Source organism: Lemur catta, chromosome 4 (assembly GCF_020740605.2).
Source record: "Lemur catta isolate mLemCat1 chromosome 4, mLemCat1.pri, whole genome shotgun sequence".
NCBI classification, from domain to species: domain Eukaryota; kingdom Metazoa; phylum Chordata; class Mammalia; order Primates; family Lemuridae; genus Lemur; species Lemur catta.
The window spans coordinates 81,530,751-81,551,676 of NC_059131.1; the positions used below are offsets into that span (position 1 = coordinate 81,530,751).

The window sequence follows — 20,926 nt, forward strand, 5'->3', positions numbered from 1 at the left end:
TAAAAGCTTGATGGCTTAGGACTAAAAGCATAATTAAGGGATGGCTGAAACATTGCCAGAGCACGTTCTTGTGCAACACTCACATCTGGACAGTACCAGCCACTGTCCTGGGAATCAAGCACTTCACCCGTGTTTCCTAAACAGTGGGTTAGGAGGCTAAACCCAGTCAGACGTGCAGCACCAGAGGGCAGAGGAAAGAGAGGCAAGCAGCCCAGTGAGACACCCCTGTCCAGGTGACCTTTTTGCCAGGGTCTGCTTGAAGGCACTGTCTTCAAATTATTGGCAAAGAGAGCACTTCCATTCTGGAAATTGGGCAGGGCTGAGAACAGAGCAGAGTCACCAGCCAGGAAATGGTGTCCTGACTTCTGGCTTGCAATTTGTTCGCTCAGAAGCCCAGAGGAGCAGGGGAAACTCACTTTGGGAGCCCTATGTGGTTCATGTGGGACACTCCTTTCCAGCAACCTGTTATTAAAGAGGTGCCTCCTGTCCAGTCCAACTTCCCCCCACAATGCTTCATGGGCACCCCCCCTTGGTTTTTGTTTTTTAAATGCAAGTGCTCATGTGCACAAATGGAAGACCTGGAGGTGGGGAGGGAGGTCTCAAGGGCTCCAGAGAAGCACAGTAGGATTTACAAGTCAGCCTAAAGTTCTCCCTGTCAAGCTGTTGGTCTTCCATGTCCGCTGGAGGTGTGCCTTTGCTGAAAACTATAGTGCATTCCTCTGCTTTGATTTCAGTGGTGGAATAAGGCTGGAAAACAGACACAAGGGAAGAAAATATTAGAGTCTTAGCTTCTTTTATCTTGCATGGGGTCTGTGCTCACCTGGTCTCTTTCATCTGGCACGATTGTCTTCCTATTCCAATTCTTAAAATTTCATTTAAGGACCCATTGTTATTTTCTAAGGGTCCAATAAAAAGAAGAAGAATATGGCTTTATTAAAAAAGAATTGTATAGACTGAAATTCATGTGGGAGACTTTACAAATTGGACATCACCAGTTTTGCTTACTGTTTCTGTAGAGAACAAACAATGAGACAGAAATTGGGTTAGTTGTCTGTAGTTGCAAGGGGAGGCTTGGCCAAAGGCCAGCTGAATTCAGGCCCATGCATTCCTGGACCTTCAAAGGGAAGGAGGCCCGGGCTCTTGAGCACATGCTATATGCTAGGCCCTGGGCAAGGTACTAGCCTGAGCTCATGTCACTCTGCAAAGGCATCACTGAGAGCCCATGTTTGGCCAAGGAAAGCTTGGATCATGTGCCAAGGTCACACAGCAAAGATCAGGCAAGGCAGGATTTGAACTTCGATCTGTCCAGTTCCCAAGCCTGGGGCCCACTCCTTTCCCAATGCATGTATCCAGGATCCTCATCCCTGCTCTGGCTGTTGAGACCCTGAACAAATTTCCACATCAGTCTGCTGAGCTCACCTTGTCTCCCTTGCGGTGGCCCAGGGCCTCAGCCTACCCTCCCCTTTTGCTTTCCTCGTAAAGTGCAGTCATCCCACGCCCCAGCCCCCACCTCATGCAGCAGAGCTGGAAGTGTGGACAGGAGTCAACATACCTGTTAGCCAGGTAGGTGGATTCCCTTGAGATGCAGAATTTGTAGATTCAACATCCCAACTTGGCCATTGCATTTGCAATATGAAGTGCCAATAATTCCAATGCAAATTCTTGGTGATTCCTCAGCAGCCTCCTCCCTGGTCTTGATGGTCTTGCTGGGGCCTCCAAATTCCAGCTGCAAAGAACTTTGAAGACAATTTGTCTTCTTGGCTTAACACCTTCTGTGTAAAGTGTAGCAGCAACAGCACCAGAGCTTCCGGGCAACAGTATCTTAGCAGCTTCTGACTGTTTTCAGGTAGAAAAAGACAGCTTCTTGGAATTCCTTTTGGCATGTGGCACTGACTTTATTTCTGATTCATTCCTGCTGCTCCTCCCATGCCCACCCCAGGCTCTGCCCCCTGAGAAGGCGGATGGGCATGGCCTAGCTTGGGCTGTGATGTCCTGGGCTCTCAGCAGAGAAGCTGCTGCCCTTGGTCACTGGAATAGAAAATCCCCCTCATTGCAGCTCATCCTGGTAATTAGTATTCTTGCCTTTTTCAATGGGATGGATGATCTTTGTGGTTCTTATTTCTCATTTATTATTACATCAGTCCTGTTTTTATCTGTTTATTTTAGTGTCAGTTCTCTCCAATCTTTCTGGAATTAGTTAGGCCATAACTATTACATATGTAGTTGGAGGCAGCTGCAGGGGAATGGACATGACTTTGGATGGTGTCGTGGGTTGAACACTGTCCCCCGAAAGGTTTATTGAAGTCCTGACCTCCAGCACCTCAAAATGGGACCTTATTTGGAAATAGGATCTTTACAGATGTAATTAGTTAAGGATCTCAAGAACAAGTCATCCTGGATTTAGGATGGCCCTATACTTCCATAAGAGCGTGGCTTCTGTCTTGGGTAGAGATTGTGATGGTCTTGTTCACAGGCTCCTAGTGACTTAACAGGTTGGGAAGTGTGTGTGTGTGTGTGTGTGTGTGTGTGTGTGTGTGTGTGTGTGAGTCATACATATTATACACTTTATAGATCTTGAATATAGGGCTCAATGCATTTTTACGTATGTATATGCCTGTGTAACCACCATTCAGATCAAGATATGGAACATTTCCAATACTCAAGCAGCTCCCCGATGCCCTTTCCCAATCAATAACTCCCACCCCCATTCTAGGTAACCCTTCTAACTTCGATTATCACAGATTCATGTAGGCTGCTGTTGAGCTTCATGTAAATGGAATCATGCAGGAGTCTCTCTGTGTCTGGATTCTGCTCAGCATCATGTTGATGAGATGAATTCCACGTAGTTGTCCATATCAGTAGTTCATTCACTTTTATTGCTGAATATAGATAAACCACAATTTGTTCGTCTCTTCTGTTGATGGACGTCTGGGTTGATTCCAGTTTGGCTCTCTTTTGAACAGTGCTGTTCAAATGTTCTTAACTGTATCTCTTGCTGAACACAAACACTGTTGTCTTGTAACTACTTAGGAGTGGAAGTGATGGGTGCAGGAGGGGCATACGTCTAAGTCTACTAGACACTGCCAAGCAGTGGAAATCCGTATTTTAAAAATTATTTTCAATTGACACATAATAATCATACACACTGATGGGGTACAGTGTGATAATTCGATACATGTACGCAGTGTGTAATGAATGAGCAAATCATGGTAATTAGCATATTCATCACCTCAAACATTTATTATTTCTTTTTGTTGGGAACATTCAAAATACTCTCTTCTAGCTATTTGAAAATATACGATAAATTGTTATTAACCATTGTCACTGTGCAGTGCTATAGAACACTAGAACTTATTCCTCCTATCTGGCTGTAATTTTGTATCACTTAAGCAACCTCTCCCTCTCCCTCCCCTCCCTCCCCCCCTCCCCTTCCTAGATTCCAGTACCACATTGGTTCCTATTCTCTACTTCTATGAGCTCTACTTTTTTAACTTCCACATACGCATGAAAACATGTGGTATTTATCTTCCTGTGCCTGCCTTATTTCTCTTACCATATGGTCCAGCAAATCTACTACAGGGTACACATCTAAAGGAAAGGAGATCAGTTTGTCGAAGAGATATCTGCACTCCCATGTTTATTGCAGTGCTATTCACAATAACCAAGAGATGGAATCAACCCAAGTGTCCATTAACAGATGAATGGATAAAGAAAATGTGGTATATATACACGATGGAATACAATTCGGCCATAAAAAAAAAAAGAGAGAATGAAATCCTGCTATTTGTGGCAACATGGGTGGGTGGGAGGCCCATATTTTTATAAGGAGTTTCTGATGCACATGGTCTTGGACCACACATTGAGAAAGGACACTTGGCTAAAAGCATTGGTTCACCCTTGTTGGGGTAGAAGTGAAGAAGAGCTTAAGATACTAGTAGGGTGATTTGGGGAAGAGGAGAGAAGGAGAAATTAACTTAGTACCATCCCTTAGCACCTCTTTGGAACAAATTATTGCAATTTACCTCTTTTGCCCAAGAGTAAGAAGCTGAGAACAGGGAAGCTGTGGTTGGGTTGGGAAGGGGGAAGCCAGGCCACTGTGCCCAGCCAAGCAAGCCTCCTCCCACTCCAACCATGGCCTAGAATAATGCTCATTTATTTGCTGGTAGAAAGGGATCTGCTTGGAAACTTGGGTTATCCCTTCAGGGAGCAACTATCTCCTCTGCTCATCTTCAACAAGATAATTGCAAAGCTGTTTCCTGCCAGCCCATCCTCTTAACAAAGGAGGTGAGAAAAAAGAGATGGCATTCTTCCTGCTGGGCCCAGCAGGTTTGACAACCAATGCCAGCTTTGGGGAAACTTTCTCTTTCTGCCAACTCTGGATGTTTTAAAACAGCTATAGCCAGTGTCTGTGAGTGCAAAAGGCCAGGAAATAGGACTTCCTGTTGGCCAAGGCACTGTAGCAGGGCCTGCGTGGTCTGTTGGCCCAAGCTAGGCTCCCTCAGCCCCTCTGCCAGGAGCCATTAGCCAGCAGCCTGGTTCAGCTTCTGCCCAGCCATGATCTAAAGCTGCTCTCTGCTGTTTTTAGCTGAGCACTGCAGCCAGGAGCCTCAGGAACCAGGAACAATGCAGGCCTCCAGAAAGGGGAGAAGGACTCCTACATAGAGGCAGGCAGAGGAGTGGGAGATGGGTATTAAAGGAGTTGGCTATATGCCAGGCTCTGTACATCAGGGTCTCATTGATACATCAGGTCACACCAGAAAGGTGAGTTGATAATTCCTGCCCATCCCTACCCATGCCAGGGTGGGCCCCATGTCCCTGACTCGGGCTCCCCCAGCTCCCTGAGCATCCTCTGCCACGGCACGCGTGCACGGCACTACTGTCCTGGCATACCCTGTCCAAACTCTTCCCTGCTGCTCCATAAATGCAGTGAAACAGGAAAGCCCATGTCTGTCTTACTCTCCAAGCTGAGTGTGTCCCCAAAGCCAAGTGAGGTGCCTGGTACCGAATGGATGTCCAATGAATATTAGTTGTGAAGGCGTTACAAATATGCCACTCTAGCAAATTGACTGTTTAAGTTAAAGGCACTTGAAAAACAGCAGGTGCAAGAAGATTGCATGCTGTTTCTTAAAAGCAAAAGATGAAATTCCCACATGAAGGACGTAACATCCTTATCCTCAAGGATGAGAAGTTGAGACCCAGAGAATTCTGTACCGACTTTGTTAAAATGACTCTTACCTTTTAAGCCTCTCCACATGATTTAGTTGCTTCTTCACAACTTACTAGATACCTTTGTCCAATTCTGTATAGAATTAACTAACTCTAACTGATCCTTGGGGTCTTCATTTCCTTACAAGGGCTCCTGTGCCATGTAAAACTTGTATTAAATAAATTTGCATGTTTTTCTCCTGTTAATCTATCTTACACCAATTTAATTCTTGGGCCTAGCCAGGACTTGAAGAGGATGGAAGTGGAGTTTTGCTGCCCTAAAATATTAGTGAATAAATGATTAAATGAACTTTGAATGAATAAACTGAAGAAGCCTACTATCTAATCATGTTTTTTTAAAGAAAATTAATCTATTAGGATCACAGAATTGTAAAGCTCTTCTGCCTAACAACAACAACAACAAAAACCTAGCTCTTTAAAAATAAAAAGGGACCCTTTGAATTAGCCATGTCTGGAGATACTTTTGGTTGTCATAACTGGGCCATGGGGGCTACTGACATCTAGTAGAGGTGAGGGATGCTGCCACCTCCTGCAATGTACAGGACAGCCTCCCACAAGGACCTGTCCTGCCTAAAGTGTTAGTAGATAGCAGTGCTGAGGTTGAGAGCTGGCTTATGGAAGCTGTCTGCCAGAGGGCAGTTGTCCACATTGCTTGCTACAAGCTGGTCGCCACGCAGACATTTGTTCCAGTTAAAAGTGAAGATTGAAAAACTGAAATGAACAAGACTTAGTGTTTTCACTTAGAGAAGGTTTTGCAAGTTATATCAGCAAAAGCCAAAGAGTTGGTACATCCATGTGTTAGAAAGTGAAGAAATGGGTGGGGTCTCTATAGCACATGTCAACTGAACCCAAAAATGTATTTGCATCTTACGGCTAAGACAGTGCTAAAGGCAGCTTTCCTCCCAGGCCGAAGATTGTGGTTTGTCTGTGTCCATTTAATTTGTCCAAACCTGAGTATTGACTTCATTTTGATGAATAGTACTTTGCAACCTTCAAATATTATCAATGTTGTTTCTAAATCCAATGAACTAGACACTGTAATGGAATGAAAAGAATGAGTGAAGGAAGGGAGGAGGGAAGGAATGAAGGAAGGAAGACATATAATTGTCAAAGTTCCAAGTTATCTGAAGCAGATTGACCTGACTTTATGTGCCACAAACGAAATCAGGGTAAGCTAGAATTCAAAAGACAAGAGTACCACGGTGTTTCTCTCTGGAGCACTGCTTGAAGTGTGACCTTTTCCAATCCCAAACTACTCAAAATATAATGTGCCCTTGGGGTGGCATTTAGACTAATTTGTGATGGGACCAGAAGTAAGCGGGCTGGTGATCATGACTAGATTGCCAGTGAGATGGTGTCTGTCTCCATGTGTAACGTGCCCGTCTTGGTCTCCGTGCGAACACGTTGATGGCTCCAGCCAGCATTATTCCTTACAGACTTTCAATTTTTTTATCTTTGGATACATGACATGCTCTTCTGTGAAGTTTGTACTATTTCAAACCAATTTATTTCTTATACAAGAGCACAAGCCCTTGATTATGTTTCTAAGGAGTAATTCCTTGCATGTGTGCTTCAGTCACCTGATGTAATAAAAGTCCCCCCAGATCTCACCACGCCCTGTGGAGTACCTTGGAGAGGGGCTATGCCATGTTACACAGGGAGGCTCGGAGTCTACGATCAGCTTGTCCAACACCAGTCTGTAGGTGAGGAGCAGATGTGGGCTCAGAGCTATCCTTCTGGTCCTAAGAGTGGTGCTTTTTTCCTTAGCTAGCACACACCTCTAGGGCAGTGTGTTCAAGTCCAGTGTCTAACGTGGAAGGTGGGCCCTGGAAATACAATTTATAGGCAACACTGGAGGGCCAGCTGCTGAGATGGAATGCAGGGGCAACTGCACGAGGATGGAAGATGCAATTTCAAGATGGTGGAGCCAAAAGTCTGGGGCTGGCATGGTGATGACTTCATGGAAGCCGTGCACAGGACTGCCCCGTCAGTGAGGCACTGAGGTTGCTCTGTCCTGCTGAGCTCCTGAGAGCAGTTGCCAAATGGGGCAGCCACAGGGCTGGATAGGGGCTCTGTGATCCAGGCCTTCCTTGGGGCTCCTGTTGGCTTTGGTCAGTGGGAGGCTCACTCTTGGCTGCCGCTCTTGTTGGGTATGGGTATGGGTTGCCTCCCCTCACCCCTGCAGGCCCAGCACTGGTAACAGTTTCCCTCTGATTATCAGTGCCCTGCAATGGTTACTGATGTCCTGCACTGATTGCTGATGCCCTACACTGGTTACTGATACTCTGCAATGGTTACCGATGCACTTGTAATGCCCAGTGTTGGTAACGGTTTTCCCCTTCATCCTACCCACACTTCTCCAAATGGTCCCTTCATTCAATTATCTTCAGTCTAACCCTTCGAGCTGCCGTCCATTTGCTGCACACAAACAGGGACAGGCTGCTCACTACTTCACGAGGCAGCCCGTCCCACTGTACAAGCACAATTTGTCTCCCTATGCCTTCCACCCTTTGGTCTTGATTCTCCACTGTGAAATAACAAGAAAATTCCATCGAGTGTCATCATTTGCCCCAAATTACCCAGCTGATAATTCTCAGTTCCAGCATGTGCTACGTGGAAACAACACCCACGCCCCATAGGACTGTTGTGAGAATTAAATGAAATGACAATATCTGTGGGGTTGACAGATTGAGTAAAAAAACAAAAAAGAAAAGTATAGGATGCCCAGTTAAATCTGAATGTCAGATCAACAATGAATAATTTTAGTATATGTCTGTGCAGTATTTGGGATACACTTGTACTAGAAGTTATTTGTTATTTACCTGGTATTCCAGTGTAACTGGGTATCCTATATTTTATCAGGTGAACCTAATTGTCTGTGAAGGGTGCAGCACGTTGCCTGCACTTTGGCCTGAATAACAGTAGCTAACATTATTATTATTTTTCATCCCTGTCTTCCTAGCCCCTAACACAGTACCTGCCATAATGCTCAAAAAATGTAGACTAAAGAAATGAATGAACGAATGGAGAAACTGAGAACTAGAGAAGCGACTTGTCTGAAGTGGAAGATGCCAGCGGCGGAGAAAAGCCTGGACGTCCCGTGAGGACCCTGCCCGAGGAGGAAGGTGAGTCAGGCATGGCACGGGGTGGACTCCCAAAGTCGCTGGAAACAGCTTTGATTATTTACACAGCACAATAATTATGTTCTTATTAAACAAAGGAATAATTAATACTAGTCGATAAAGTGCCTCCTCAGTGCTATGGGTTAGATAGAGCTAAAACGGCACTGCTTTGCTTCTTGGGATTTTCTTCCCCTCTTGAATAAAAAAAAAAATCATTAAAGTTTAAAAACTAGAAATTTTTTTTCTGGACCTAAATAATCATGCACAAATTAGAAGTTTGTTTTTATTCTATAATAAAATAAGAAATTATTGCTTTTTAAAGATTGTCTAACCCGGTGGTTGTCAAACCTTTTTTCAGTAAAATTTTTTATAAATAAGATCTTACATAGACTCTCAATTTATAAAAGCGTTAAGCATGATATTTCTTAGTTAAAAATTGTATGCTCCAAGCTCAAATATATAATCCATATAAATTATGTTACTGTTTGAGAAAACCAAAACTTAAATTATAGATCAGGACTGAAGCTTTATATCATGTTTATATTATAGGTATTTGCAGATTTATATCAGTCTCAGCAATTTCATGGCAATCTCAGTAACCAAACATTTCTCCATTTTGTTTTAGTTGCAGAGTACTATATTGACAAAATCTAGGTTCATGCAGATGAATATTCATAATGGATAAAATATTTTTTAAAAATTCACTTTGCAATCCAAGAATACTGCTCATAGAGATGTCAGGAAAAATTATATTCCCAGATCTGCCCCAAAGCAACTGAAGCTTAGCAAGGTGAGTACGTGTGGCAGGGTCAGCTAGCTGTCCCTCTCTCCCTCCCCCAGAGTAATGGGGTCATGGCTGGGCCTGGGGCCGCCTAACCAGACTCTGTCATCTTCAGCCCTACTCCAGCTCCCTGCCCCTAAAGGTGAGTGTGCTTACATGGCTGGGTTCCTCATAAGATGGGAGTGGATGCGGCAGGTGTGTGGGCCCTAAAGACTGCATGTGTGTCTGCTCCATGCTTTCTGCCACCTTCGGGACACAAAATGTAGAGGCCGGTTGGCCTCACCCTGGCAGACAAGACAGAAGGTTCTGGGAAGGCCCCAAGGAACAGATACACCCAAGGGCCTGGAATGTTCATTTGGAATTGTAAGTTCTGTGAGCCTGGTATCTTCCTAACAATTAATGACATTTGGCAGTAACCTGGAGAAATGACTCTTTAATACTTTTATGAAATGTGTCCACATTTGAAAGACATGCATAACTCAATGAACTACTATTTTTCAAATAATAGAAAAATGTTACAAAATCGTGCATGGATAAAATGTGCCTTCAGAGTGGATTTTAACATAACAGAGGGCAAAAAGTTCATTGATATGGTTTCAGATTTCACATTGCGATGAATCTTTAAGAAATTTTCACTTGTCAAGTTGTGGTATAGTGCCAAAGATGAAAATCCAATTCTCTGAAAATGCTATTCAAATACATGTTCCTTTTCCATCTGCTTATCTGTGTGAGACCAGATTTTCTTCATATATTTCAACTAAAACAATATATTGCAGATTGAAGGGAGAAGCCAGACATTATAGTGATTTTCCAAAATGTAAAGCAATGTCACTCTATTTTTCTTTGAGACAGAGTTTCCCTGTCAGCCCAGCTAGAGTGCAGTAGCATCATCATAGCTTGCTGCAACCTCAAACTCCTGGGCTCAAGTGACCCTCCTGCCTCAGCAGCTCTAGTAGCTGGGACTGCAGGCACCAGCCACCACGCCCTGATAATTTTTATATTTTTTGTAGAGACAGGGTCTTGATATGTTGCCCGGGCTGTTCTCCAACTCTTGGCCTCAAATTATCACCTTGCCTTGGCCTCCCAAGTGTTGAGATTATAGGTGTGAGGCACTGCATGGGCTGGAAAATATTTTTCTTAAAAGTGTGCAGTGATAACATGTAATGGGTTTATAATTGTTATTTTTAGATACACGAATCAATGTTTTTTTCCTTGGTTTTCAACTTTTGGTACTTCTCCATATAATCAAAAGCTCCTTGGTATCTTCAATAATTCCCAGGTGTCAAGGTGCCACATTGCACTGGTTCCTATCACAAAGGTGTTCCCAGTTCTCTGAGGCCCACGTAGGATGCCTGAAGCTCTAACAGGCCCTGGGGCACACTCTAACAAATCCATATAAGGCTAAACACAAGAGATCTTTTTTCCAATATAGCAATCACTTGGAGAAATATTTTTATGCCCAACAATTGGTCAGCTTGGTGATCAATACATTTATGGGAATGCAGTGGTCAGCAGTGAACACGAAAACTTCTTTTGCAGCAGGCATTCAATTCCAGCATGTCCTTATATTCAGTTTGCACATGGTGCACTCACTCACATACGCACATTTTAAAAACCAAATTGTCCAAATGCATGTTATCTACATGATCATTTAAAAAAGGTGATGCTCTAATGGAAATAGCCTTTGCCACATATCCCAAAAGAAGCCCTTAGGAGCTAACAGTCTTCTAGTCGAGCTGGAACTTGCCAAGCACATGGTGTCCAGAGCTGGAAACAGAACCCAAGACCCCTGACTTGGTGTGGCTTTCCTCCCACTACACTGCTTCCTCTAAGGCGAGTACAGGTCTGTCTGGTCCTAAGTGGGCAGATGACCCAATAGGAGACGGAGCCTGCTCCCCCAACTCCCCCCTCCGGAAGTAGTGATCCTTGCCAGACAGCGCTAATTCATCTCAAACCAACGCATGGTTCCAGTGTAGCCTAGCAAGGTATTAGAATCCTTGAACTGTCCAGATAGCTGAAGCTGGTCTGAAAATGAAACTGGTGTGCACAGAGCTATCACCCCCTCCTTGAATGGAGCTGTGAGGGTAGGCCCCATCTGGTCTCTCCTGTAAAGGCCGCTTCTCCCCTCCCAAAACAATGACTGCGACTTGGTGCTTAGGCTTGTCACCACAGGCTGCCAGCAAGCTGTCAGCTTGAACATGCCGCTTGTATCCTTCTTTCCTTGCAAAAGATAAAGTGGCGTTCTGATTTTTAGTTTTCTTTTAAAGTTCACTGGTTAGTACAAAGATCTTCCTGGAGTGGGTGGAGATCCCCGGGTATAGATCTTTCTTTAAAAGCCTCTAATTTTGTCAAGGAAGGAAAGAGGTACCTCCCTTTATTGTCAGTCTTCTAAACCTCAAAGCCTCGCTTGTAATTCTGAGACTGTGACCTTTTTTCATAAATGGGGCCACTCTAGATGCATTATTCTGTTGGTTTTAAGTCATTATTTTGAAAACTTTCCCATGTAGGAGCATATAATTTCCATGAAAAAAATTTAACATGTGTTAAAGAAAAATGATGCCAAGTGTCAAACATACTTACATAACCTTTGATCTGTTCAGAACATGGTGAAAGTTTTGGTGTCATTTGTCATGTTTTTGATTTTGTGACTGGTGGCTTTTACCCCCCCTTCAACGCAGATTACTTTCATCTTTCATTCTTAACAGTTTTTGTCATTCTTAGAAACACTCATGTTTGTGTGACTAAATTCTTCTGTATTTTCTTGTACTCTTTTGGTTCCTTTTTTTTAAAACTCAAAACTTTGTCTCCTTTTAATTTCATCTACTGTTAAGGACAAGGTAAGCAATAATATTTATGCTTCAACTGTTACTCAGTTTTATCACTAGCATTGATTGAATGATTCACTGTTTCCCCATTAATGAGAAAAGTACCTGTCCCAAACCCAAAAACATGTAGGACAAGGTACATACACTTCTGGACTTTGTTTTGCGGCAGCCCCAGCTTTAGCTATTATAGACTAACATTTAATTTCATTTGCCTAACTTTTGTAGCTCCTCTATAGGCATGAACTATAGAAGCGATATAGTATGCTCAGAAGGGGAAAGTTTTTTAAGTTGGGATTGCAAATTTATAGACAACTTTATGATGTTGTCTTTCTAGCCAAGAACAGTCCCTTTCACTTTGCAATTAACTTGGATGCTTGGGAATTTCGTTTTCAGCACCTATACTCGGGTTATTCCTTACCTGAAGGCACTATTAGAAAGGTCACAGACTACCAGCAGTTTGAGAATTAGATGGGATCTCCACATCATCTGGCTCAACGTTTTCAGTTTACAAATGAAGAAATTTAGGTGCAGAGAAGGCAGGGATGTGGCCCAGCTCACACAGTGATGCTGTGGTAGGGGTGGAGTCTGGGGCTTTCCTTCCAACACGTGGCCGACCAAGGGCTTCCAGGTTCCTGAACATCTCCCTTCGAGGCTGCGGGCTGGTGAGACACCTGAAGCCACGAGGGTCCCACAGAGGACCCCCCCACCCCCATGCCCCCATCACACAAAGTCAGTGATCCACAATGAAGAGAAAAGATATTTAATTGTTTCTCAGTCTAATCTCTTTAAAGCGCTCAAAGTGTTTTCACAAGTGCAAGGGGGAGGGATTGTTCTCAGCCAACATTTACCAGTGATTCCGACACACGCAAAAAAACTCCAAATCACGGTGCTTTATACTTACTTTTAATTTCTGCACTGAAAAAAAAAAAAAGAAGGTAAAAACAATGACAGATTAGTTTACAGTGACTTCATCTTTGCCCTTAAATTAATCTTTTGCTCTTAGGAGCAGAAGGGGGAGAGAAAGACAGGAAAACATCCAAGCCTGATGGTGAAACGGTGACCAGGACACCTGGGTCTGGCTAACAAGGGCTCTAGAAACCTGGACATGGTGCCGTCGATGTGCTAGCTTGTAAACTGACAGGCAACAGTTAAAATACATTAAAAAAAAATCCCACAATTCCACTCTTAAAATCAAGCACAAAATCTGACAATGAAACACATCCAGGGTTACGTGTGTGTCTCCACCTGACCTAAGGCGGCTTTCTGGAGGCTGCCACGTGGCGATTCACACACACTACAGGAGAGACAGACACCTGCTCTACACAGAATTCCGGCTTTGCTGAACTGCAGCGAACATTCCCTCTTCTCGCTGGTACAGACATGTTCTGCAGGTAGGAAAGAGGGAGCCATGGGCCGCTCACCTGTACAACCGCCCCTGACAGACAGCAAGAGCTGTGGGGGGACCGGGGGCTCTGTGCTTTTGAGGCTGCTGCCTCTGGAATGTTCTGCATTCTCAAGGTCTGGCTGGGCTGTGGGTTTTAGTTACGCTCCACACGATGTTGAAGTGCTCGCTTTATTTTTCATGTGCAAACTGTTACTGTCTAAAGCTTTCAGAAGGACACAGACAGACGCGGACACCCTGTAGAGAGGCGGGGGTCATCGTTAAGGCCCTCCTCCCTCCTGCGGCGGGGCGGGGGCGGGGGCGCGTTACAGAAATAGAGAAATGATGTGTTCCGCTGCAGTTAAACTCTAGTCCCTGATTCGGTCTGTCTGGGTGGGCTCCTCAGTAGGTGACTGTCCACTCCTTGACAGAGGCGTCGTGGGAGGTCGTGACCAGCGTGTGCTCGTCCAGCCACGCCAGGCTGCTGACGTGGTGTAGGCGGTGTGCATCTGGAAAGAGAGGACTCGACGTAAGGAAAACCCAAATTTTTCTGCTTCTACATACATCTCGGACTAAGAAGATGAACAAGCTGCACCCAAACCATCAACAGGGCCCTGAGAAACTGAGAGTCAATTTTTTTTTTTTTCAAGACAGAGTCTCACTCTGTTGCCCAGGCTAGAGTGCCATGGAATCAGCCTAGCTCACAGCAACCTTAAACTTCTGGGCTCAAGCAATACTCCTGCTTTAGCGTCCCGAGTAGCTGGGACTACAGGCATGCGCCACCATGACCAGCTAATTATTTTTTCCTATATATATTTTTAGTTGTCCATATAATTTCTTTCTATTTTTTTAGCAGAGACAGGGCCTTGCTCTTGCTCAGGCTGGTCTCGAACTCCTGAGCTCAAACAATCCACCCGCCTCGGCCTCCCAGAGAGCTAGGATTACAGGCGTGAGCCATTGCACCCGGCCGAGGGTCACTGTTAATCAGATCTTCTTCCCCTTATCAGGAGGAGCCTGGGACGACAACAGCGTGGGGACAGGTGGCTGGGTAACTGCTGTGCCATGCAGGAGAATGAGCAACCTCCTGGCCTCAACCTACCAGACGCCAGCCACTCCCTCTCTCTCCAAGTCCTGACAACCAAAAACATCCCCTCTCCCTAAGGGGGTGAAAAAAATCTATTTCCTTTTATGTACAAAAGCAATAATACACAGAAAAAAAACATAAACAGGAACAGGGGGCGTGACAATGAAAGGCTGAGCAGCATGGGGTTGGGGGACTCATCTGACTCCTCCCAGAAAGAGTAGCATTTGATCAGGTTCCAGACCCCAGCACGGAGGGACCACTCCGTGGTTCCCTCTGCGGCCAGCCCTCCCCACAAAGCCCAGGGAGGCTCCCCGCTCCAGGAAGGGGGATGTCCACCAGCTCTCCGCTCCCCTAGCCCGGTAGCCCCCACCCCTGCCATGGCCACACTGTGATGCTGGAGCCTCAGCTCCGTCCACATCACCACTGACTCTTTTCAGGCGTAGAACTTAACAATGTGCACGAAAGCCCGATGCTGGGTCAGCTTGTGTTTGGTAACCTGTGACCACACAGCAGACCCAGACCCCGATCCCTGGCTCTCTGCCCAACTGGCTCTTGCTGTAATATTTTCTAAATCCACCTCATTCATGAATCTGTTTGATTCTCCCTAAACAATGTCTATTTCCTTACAGACCATAACAGCCAGTGAAATCTGATTTATGTCTCCTCCAAACCAGACTGGGCTGCCTTCCCTCTGCCCGCCTGCGAGGGACACTGAAGACGTAGCTCAACGGCGCCCCTCTCGGCCTACAGCTGGGAACAAGCTCTGGGGGTGGGCTCGGACTTGCTGTATGTTTCAAACAAAAGGCTGCCTTGTGTAGAAAAGGGACCAGGAGAGGAGACCATGCACGAGCTGCCTGGCAGTGCTGGGAACAGGAGTGTGTGGGAGATCAGGGAGGTGCTACCCACGTGGGGCCCCAAAAAGAGATGAGCGGTCGCCACAGGGAGAAATGATGATATGTCAGGTTAAATAAAACATACGGCTAAAAATAACTTCACCTGTTTCCTTTTTAAATGTGGCCACTAGAAAAATGTAACATTCATATGTGGCTCACACTGTTCCTCCACTGGACACGGCTGCCCCAGGGAGGGAGGGAGCCTGGTCCAGGGTGGGGAGGGGGTGAGCTCCAGAGTGAGGCCTTCACTTGGCTCAGCACATGTCCTGGGTATGGCCCCGTCTGCTCCCACTGGGACAGAGCGCCCCGAGGCGCTGGGGCATGGCTAGCCCAGGCCAGCAGAGCAGCTGGTGTCTGCTGGAGGGAAGAACATGACCCCTACCCCCACCGAGTCACCCCCCTAGAGGCACAAAAGTGACAGCCCTGGGGACAGCAGGCAGAGGATGGGCGGCAGAGTCCGGGCCCATGGGCATTCCCTGCCAAGGCCTGGGGGCAGGAGTCACCTTGGATCTTGACTCTGGTCTCTGGGTCGCTCAGGGTCCAGACGTACACCATCATGTCCATGCCACCGGAGGCAAAGTGTTCATTGTCTGGTGACCAGGCCAGGCAGACGATTTTTGCATGGTGTCCATAAAAAACATTGTTCTCCTAGTTGCAGGTTGAAAACAGAGAGGCAGCAGGTCAGGGTTTGGGCCAGAGTCCTGCATCAGGTGCTAATGCTGTGCCAGGTGACCCTTACGGACTCACTGACTTCTTGATCCCATGAGGCACCTGCTACTCAGAGATGAGAAAACTAAGCCTAAGAAACATGCAGCCCAAGGCCACCGGGCACAGAGCACATCCCACCTGCGCCGCCTCCCATGGGCAGAGGCGGCCGGCTGCCTGCTCACCGAGTAGCCGTCGGCAACGCTGAACACCGTGACCACCTTGCTGGCGTCACACACGGCGAGGAAGGCGCCATCGTGGGAGTAGGCCACGTCTGTCACGGGGCCCTTGGCTTCCAGAAGCTTGTTCTCGTCCTTCAGCGTGGTGCCCAGGATGGAGTACAGGCGGACGTTGCCATCCTGCAAGTGGGGACAGGGGGAAGTAAGGCTCCCCCACCCCCGACACACACGAGTGCACACACACCCCATGCCCCCCTCCCCACCCATTTCTGAAGGGGCAGTCAGGGTCCTAGTAAGAGAAGGTCCCTTTGCTCTGACTGCTGCTCTGCTACGGCCCTGCCCGGCTCCCAGAGGCCAGGGGGGTAGCTCCTTCTGCCACACGTACTGGAGGGCACTTCCTAAAGCCTTCAGCAGATCCCCTAACTTATCACAGCGGGCAGGATCACCTGGGGAGGCTGTTAAAATCCTACCCTAGGCCTCCCCCCATTCTGATTCTGCATGTTTGGGTGCTTGAGCCTGCACTTTTCATAAATGCCCCCAGAGGTTCCAGCACAGATGTTCACGGGCCAGACTTTGAGAAAACGCCTGCATGTGCGTAGCTCTCCGGTGAGGGCCCTGTCTGTCCACCCTCCTCAGGCTGTCCCTGCCTGCCCGGCACCTGGCCAGGCTCCCTGTGGCCCCAGCTGTCGGCGAGCACCCCGTCCGCCTGCCCATCACCCCGTCGTGCTCAGGCACTGCTTCCCCGGGGAGGGCACACCTGCTCCTTCTAAGGGTGGCAGTCCACTTCCCCACAGCTGTCTCCACCAACCCTGGGGGTCTTCGTTCCCACAATAATAGCACGGCCCTCCCTGTGGACGGATCCCTGAAATTCTCCCAGCAGCTCTGTGAGAAAGGTCATTGGCACCTCGGGGCACAGCTGGCCACCTGAGGTCCCCAAGCTGGTGGAGGAAGCTGACTCTGCCTGGACGGGCCAGCTCTAGAGCCTGGCTCTGGGTCACAACCACCTTGAGACAGTGTGTGGACACAGGCAGACTGGTCTCTAGGACAGGTGGGCACTGCCACGTCTGCGGCAGAGCTGGATTACCAGTGGGCTGCCCTCCTGGGGCCAAGGAAGAAGACATTTTGTAAAGCACTTAGGACTCAGCCCGGCAGATGGTGACCGCTCTGCACGCACAAGCCTTAGTTACTAAAGGGCGTGAGAATTATTAATTCTACTGTGGATGATGATAAGGCAGAAATCAAGGAAAACTGTACAGTGCTCAGGTTTGCACTGCACCTTGAAGGCGTTAAGAAAATTCATCTCTCTCCTTGTACAACCGAGTGCTGTTGCTTCCTTTCCTGACCTGTCACCCTCTGGCTCCCCAGGCACTTACAGGGCTGACGTGGGGCCAAGATGGCCCTTCTTTGGTGCCCCCCCACCTCACCGCCCAGGGCCCTTGGACTCCCTAAGACTGCACACTTCGGCCACCACACCTGGCCTGGCCAGCGGTCGGCGTGTGGAAGACGCTCCCTGAGGGTCTGGTGACAAGGGCTGTAGTACGAACACCCCTGGGGCTCACTCCCACCGCCTGGCCTGACCCAGGTGCTCCAGTAGGACAGCACGGCTGGCACACCTCACTGCTCGGACACTGAGCACCTGCTGCAGGGGACTCATGGCAGGGCAGGGAGCCTGAGGCTGGCTGGCCGGGAGAAGGGCCTTGCTCTGGCGGCAGGAGGGCAGCTGGGCTGCAGAGTGGGATCCTCAAACCCCAGTCCCGCTACGTTCCCCAGGACTCACACAGCCCAGGCTGTCCCCAAGCCACACCCAGATACCAAAGTCAGAGGGTGTGGGGGAAAGGAAAGGGCCTTACCGCGCCCCCCACAGCCGCCGTGTCTCCACTGGGATGCACCGCCACAACTTCGGGCTCGTAGCCGGGGTTATCGATGCTGAAGCACTTCTTCTGGTCCTTCAGCAGGACAATCTGTGGGCACATGGGCAGCCAGTCAGAGCAGGGCAGCCCCTCGTGGGCTCTGTCCCCAACCTCGCCACACTCCTGGGGCTCAGCCCCAGCCCGTGAACCTCACAGCTTGGCGGGTCAGTGACAGGTAGGTCCTCGTCAGCCAGAATCTCAGTAAACGCTGCTGTCACCATCATTGTCGCTACCTCATTACTGCGGTTACTACTATAGCACCGACTTCTCAGTCACTGCACTTGGGTCCTCCCATCATGCAATGTGCGTAATAAACAGACTCAGCTGAACAGAGTCCTCCTAAAGCTGGAGAGGACAAGAGCAGTAGGAAGTGGCTCTAAGGCAACAGTGGACAAGATGATGACACGTCTGCATTCTAGGCTCTGGCTACTCAGGCAAAAAGAAAGAGCCCGTGGTCATCAGTGTGTGTGTGACAGCATGGGGACAGTGCAGGCACCCAGGTGAAAGTGAGAACACTGGCACCAAGGTGCTGGGCACGAGCCCCGACTCCAGCACGTCAGCTGTGGAGCTGGGGCTGCCCAGTCTGGGGGCACCTTGCTCAACCACCCAAGCTGACAGCCCCGGGGATTGGGGGGAGTGGGGACAGACGGCCACACAGCACAGTGCCCAGGAACCCGTGCCTGCTGCCCAGGGCTGAGGTTGCTTTTCCTCTGCAGCCCCGAGCCCACGGGGGAATTTCCTGATCTAAAATCCCGAGCCCCTTTCAGCACTCCCTGACCCCTGGGTAACAGGGAACTCTGCAGAAGACCCTCGCCTGGAGCGTGGGTCACAGATACCCCTAGAGGATCAGGCGAGTAACAGCAGATCACAGAAAACACGCGCACACATGCTTATTCTGAGAGTTCCAGGGACTCCCCAGAGCCTGTCCCTTGGCACACTACAACCATACGGGGCACTCACTATGAGGCTCAGGGCACGGACAGCTTTTCATGACAACTTTACAGATAAAGAACTGAGGCCTGAGACACAGAGCTCTGCCTGAGGCCCACAGCGTGGACAGGGACAAACCCGAGTTCCACCCCTCACCAGAGGCCAGGTGCAGACACGGAGGCTGGAGAAGTCCCGCCGTACGGAGAGGAGCTGCCCGCCAGCCTTCCCCCACGTGCCCCTCTGGCTGGCCAGACTGTGTGCGATAATTACTTGGCAGGGAGTTCTGATTATCTAGGACGCAGAGCAGTCCATTCTCACTGAAGCAATTAAGTTCACAGGACTAAGCAGGGCGGGAGGATCCTGAATGGCAGCTTTCTTTAGGGAGGCTTGTCACATGTGCCGAAGGAGACCCAGGTGCCACCTGCTTCCCCCAACTGATATGCGGGATGCCCAGGTCCACTGACAGATGTTTGCCACAGAGCAGAATTCTGTACGAAGTAGGTCAGGCTTGGATCTTAGTTGAGCGCGCTTTGCTCCAGAAATTCCAAAAGAAGAGGTGTGCCGGTGCCCTGACTGGATGAGAACCCAGGCTACGGAGGCAGAAAAATTGCACCCTTTTCTGGCCTGGGTACGACCCTGCCACTGGTAGGAACGCTCTGCAGCCCCCACCAGCCTGCTCTGAGGCCCAGCCTCCTTGTTTGTGAGAGAACTTGAGATGGTGTGAGGAGCTGAACATGTATTTCCTCGTAATCACCCCTGTGAGTCTGCTGGGGATGAGAACACTGAAGCTCAGAGAGGGTGAGCTAAATGCTTGAAGTCACACAGCTCCAATGCAGCAGGGCTGGGACCTGCACATGAGCACAGACAGACAGACCCACTTGAGTGGAGTCCCCTGGGGACCCAGCAGGCTGATTGGCACACAGTCAGGTCTGCTGCTTCAACAAATCCCAGCCCTGGGCAAGCAACTCATCTGTCTGTGCTTCCACTTCTTCTTCGGTACAATGGGGCCAATGCCCTGCCCAACTGGTAGGACCGAGGTGAAGATTAAATGAATACACGTGAAGCCCTCAGCATAGCACAAGCGAATGCCCAACAGAAATGTTGGCTAGAGCGACTGTCAGATGGGACGGGAGTGGGATGTAGAAACCAGGCGGCACATAGCCATAAGCTCTGACCCCTTATTCCACCGTGCCTTCGAGTTTCACACTAACCTGCCCGATGCATACGACCACCGTGTACCCCCCAGGGCCGACAGCTACGCACTTTGGCTGAACATCCAGTTTCACAACTCCTTGTCCGCTGTTAGAAAGAAGGGCAAGCAGATGACTTTAACATTTGAGCAGTTCAGTGTAGGTATCTGTGTATACTCACCGCAAAGCCATAGCTATTTAGGAGAAGGGACTCTATGGTAACCTACACTGAAGCAAGGACTTGCTAAAATATGGGAGGGGGGAGGGGGGAGGGTGTGGGGAGAGGGTGGTGAGAGGCAGTGAAGGGAACAGCTTCTGTCCTGTTTATCTGTGATAAATACCCACAACCCCATCATTCTGCCCAGTGGCAGCTTTTGTACCCGTATCTGTTGGCTAAAGACTGGAGCTTCCTGGGCATAGATGAATTGAGTTCTGCTTCCCCCTGATAAGGGGTTGACTTTTTAAGAATCTGTTGCCTTTAATGGGTGAAAATGTTTTGTTTTGGCTACTGCTACCAAGCCTCATCCTAGAAAAATTTGAACATGCATACAAACTTCTTGAGAACTGTAAGTCAAGGAAACTTCTGTGTAACCAGGCCAAGCATGGAGTCCCCAATGCCTGCTAGATGCGCTCTGCAACAAAGTCACCAGGGCGATGTGGCCAGGGAAGACCTTCACAGGGATGTTTAAGAGCAGGGTCA

At 48.3% G+C, this 20,926-nt stretch overlaps 1 protein-coding gene across 1 annotated transcript in view; it reads right to left on the reverse strand.

The window, feature by feature from the left end:
• Window positions 1–12,698: 12,698 nt before the first annotated feature.
• The window catches only part of WDR1 (WD repeat domain 1), a 40,751-nt gene continuing 32,523 nt past the window's right edge, over window positions 12,699–20,926 (reverse strand). Inside the window, exons 11-15 of the mRNA XM_045550379.1 lie at window positions 20,248–20,335; window positions 18,047–18,157; window positions 16,203–16,376; window positions 15,816–15,960; window positions 12,699–13,844 (exon numbers count right to left, since the gene is read on the reverse strand). Of these exons, the coding sequence (XP_045406335.1) occupies window positions 13,738–13,844; window positions 15,816–15,960; window positions 16,203–16,376; window positions 18,047–18,157; window positions 20,248–20,335 (625 nt within the window). The 3' untranslated portion in view covers window positions 12,699–13,737. The remainder of the gene's footprint in view (window positions 13,845–15,815; window positions 15,961–16,202; window positions 16,377–18,046; window positions 18,158–20,247; window positions 20,336–20,926) is intronic.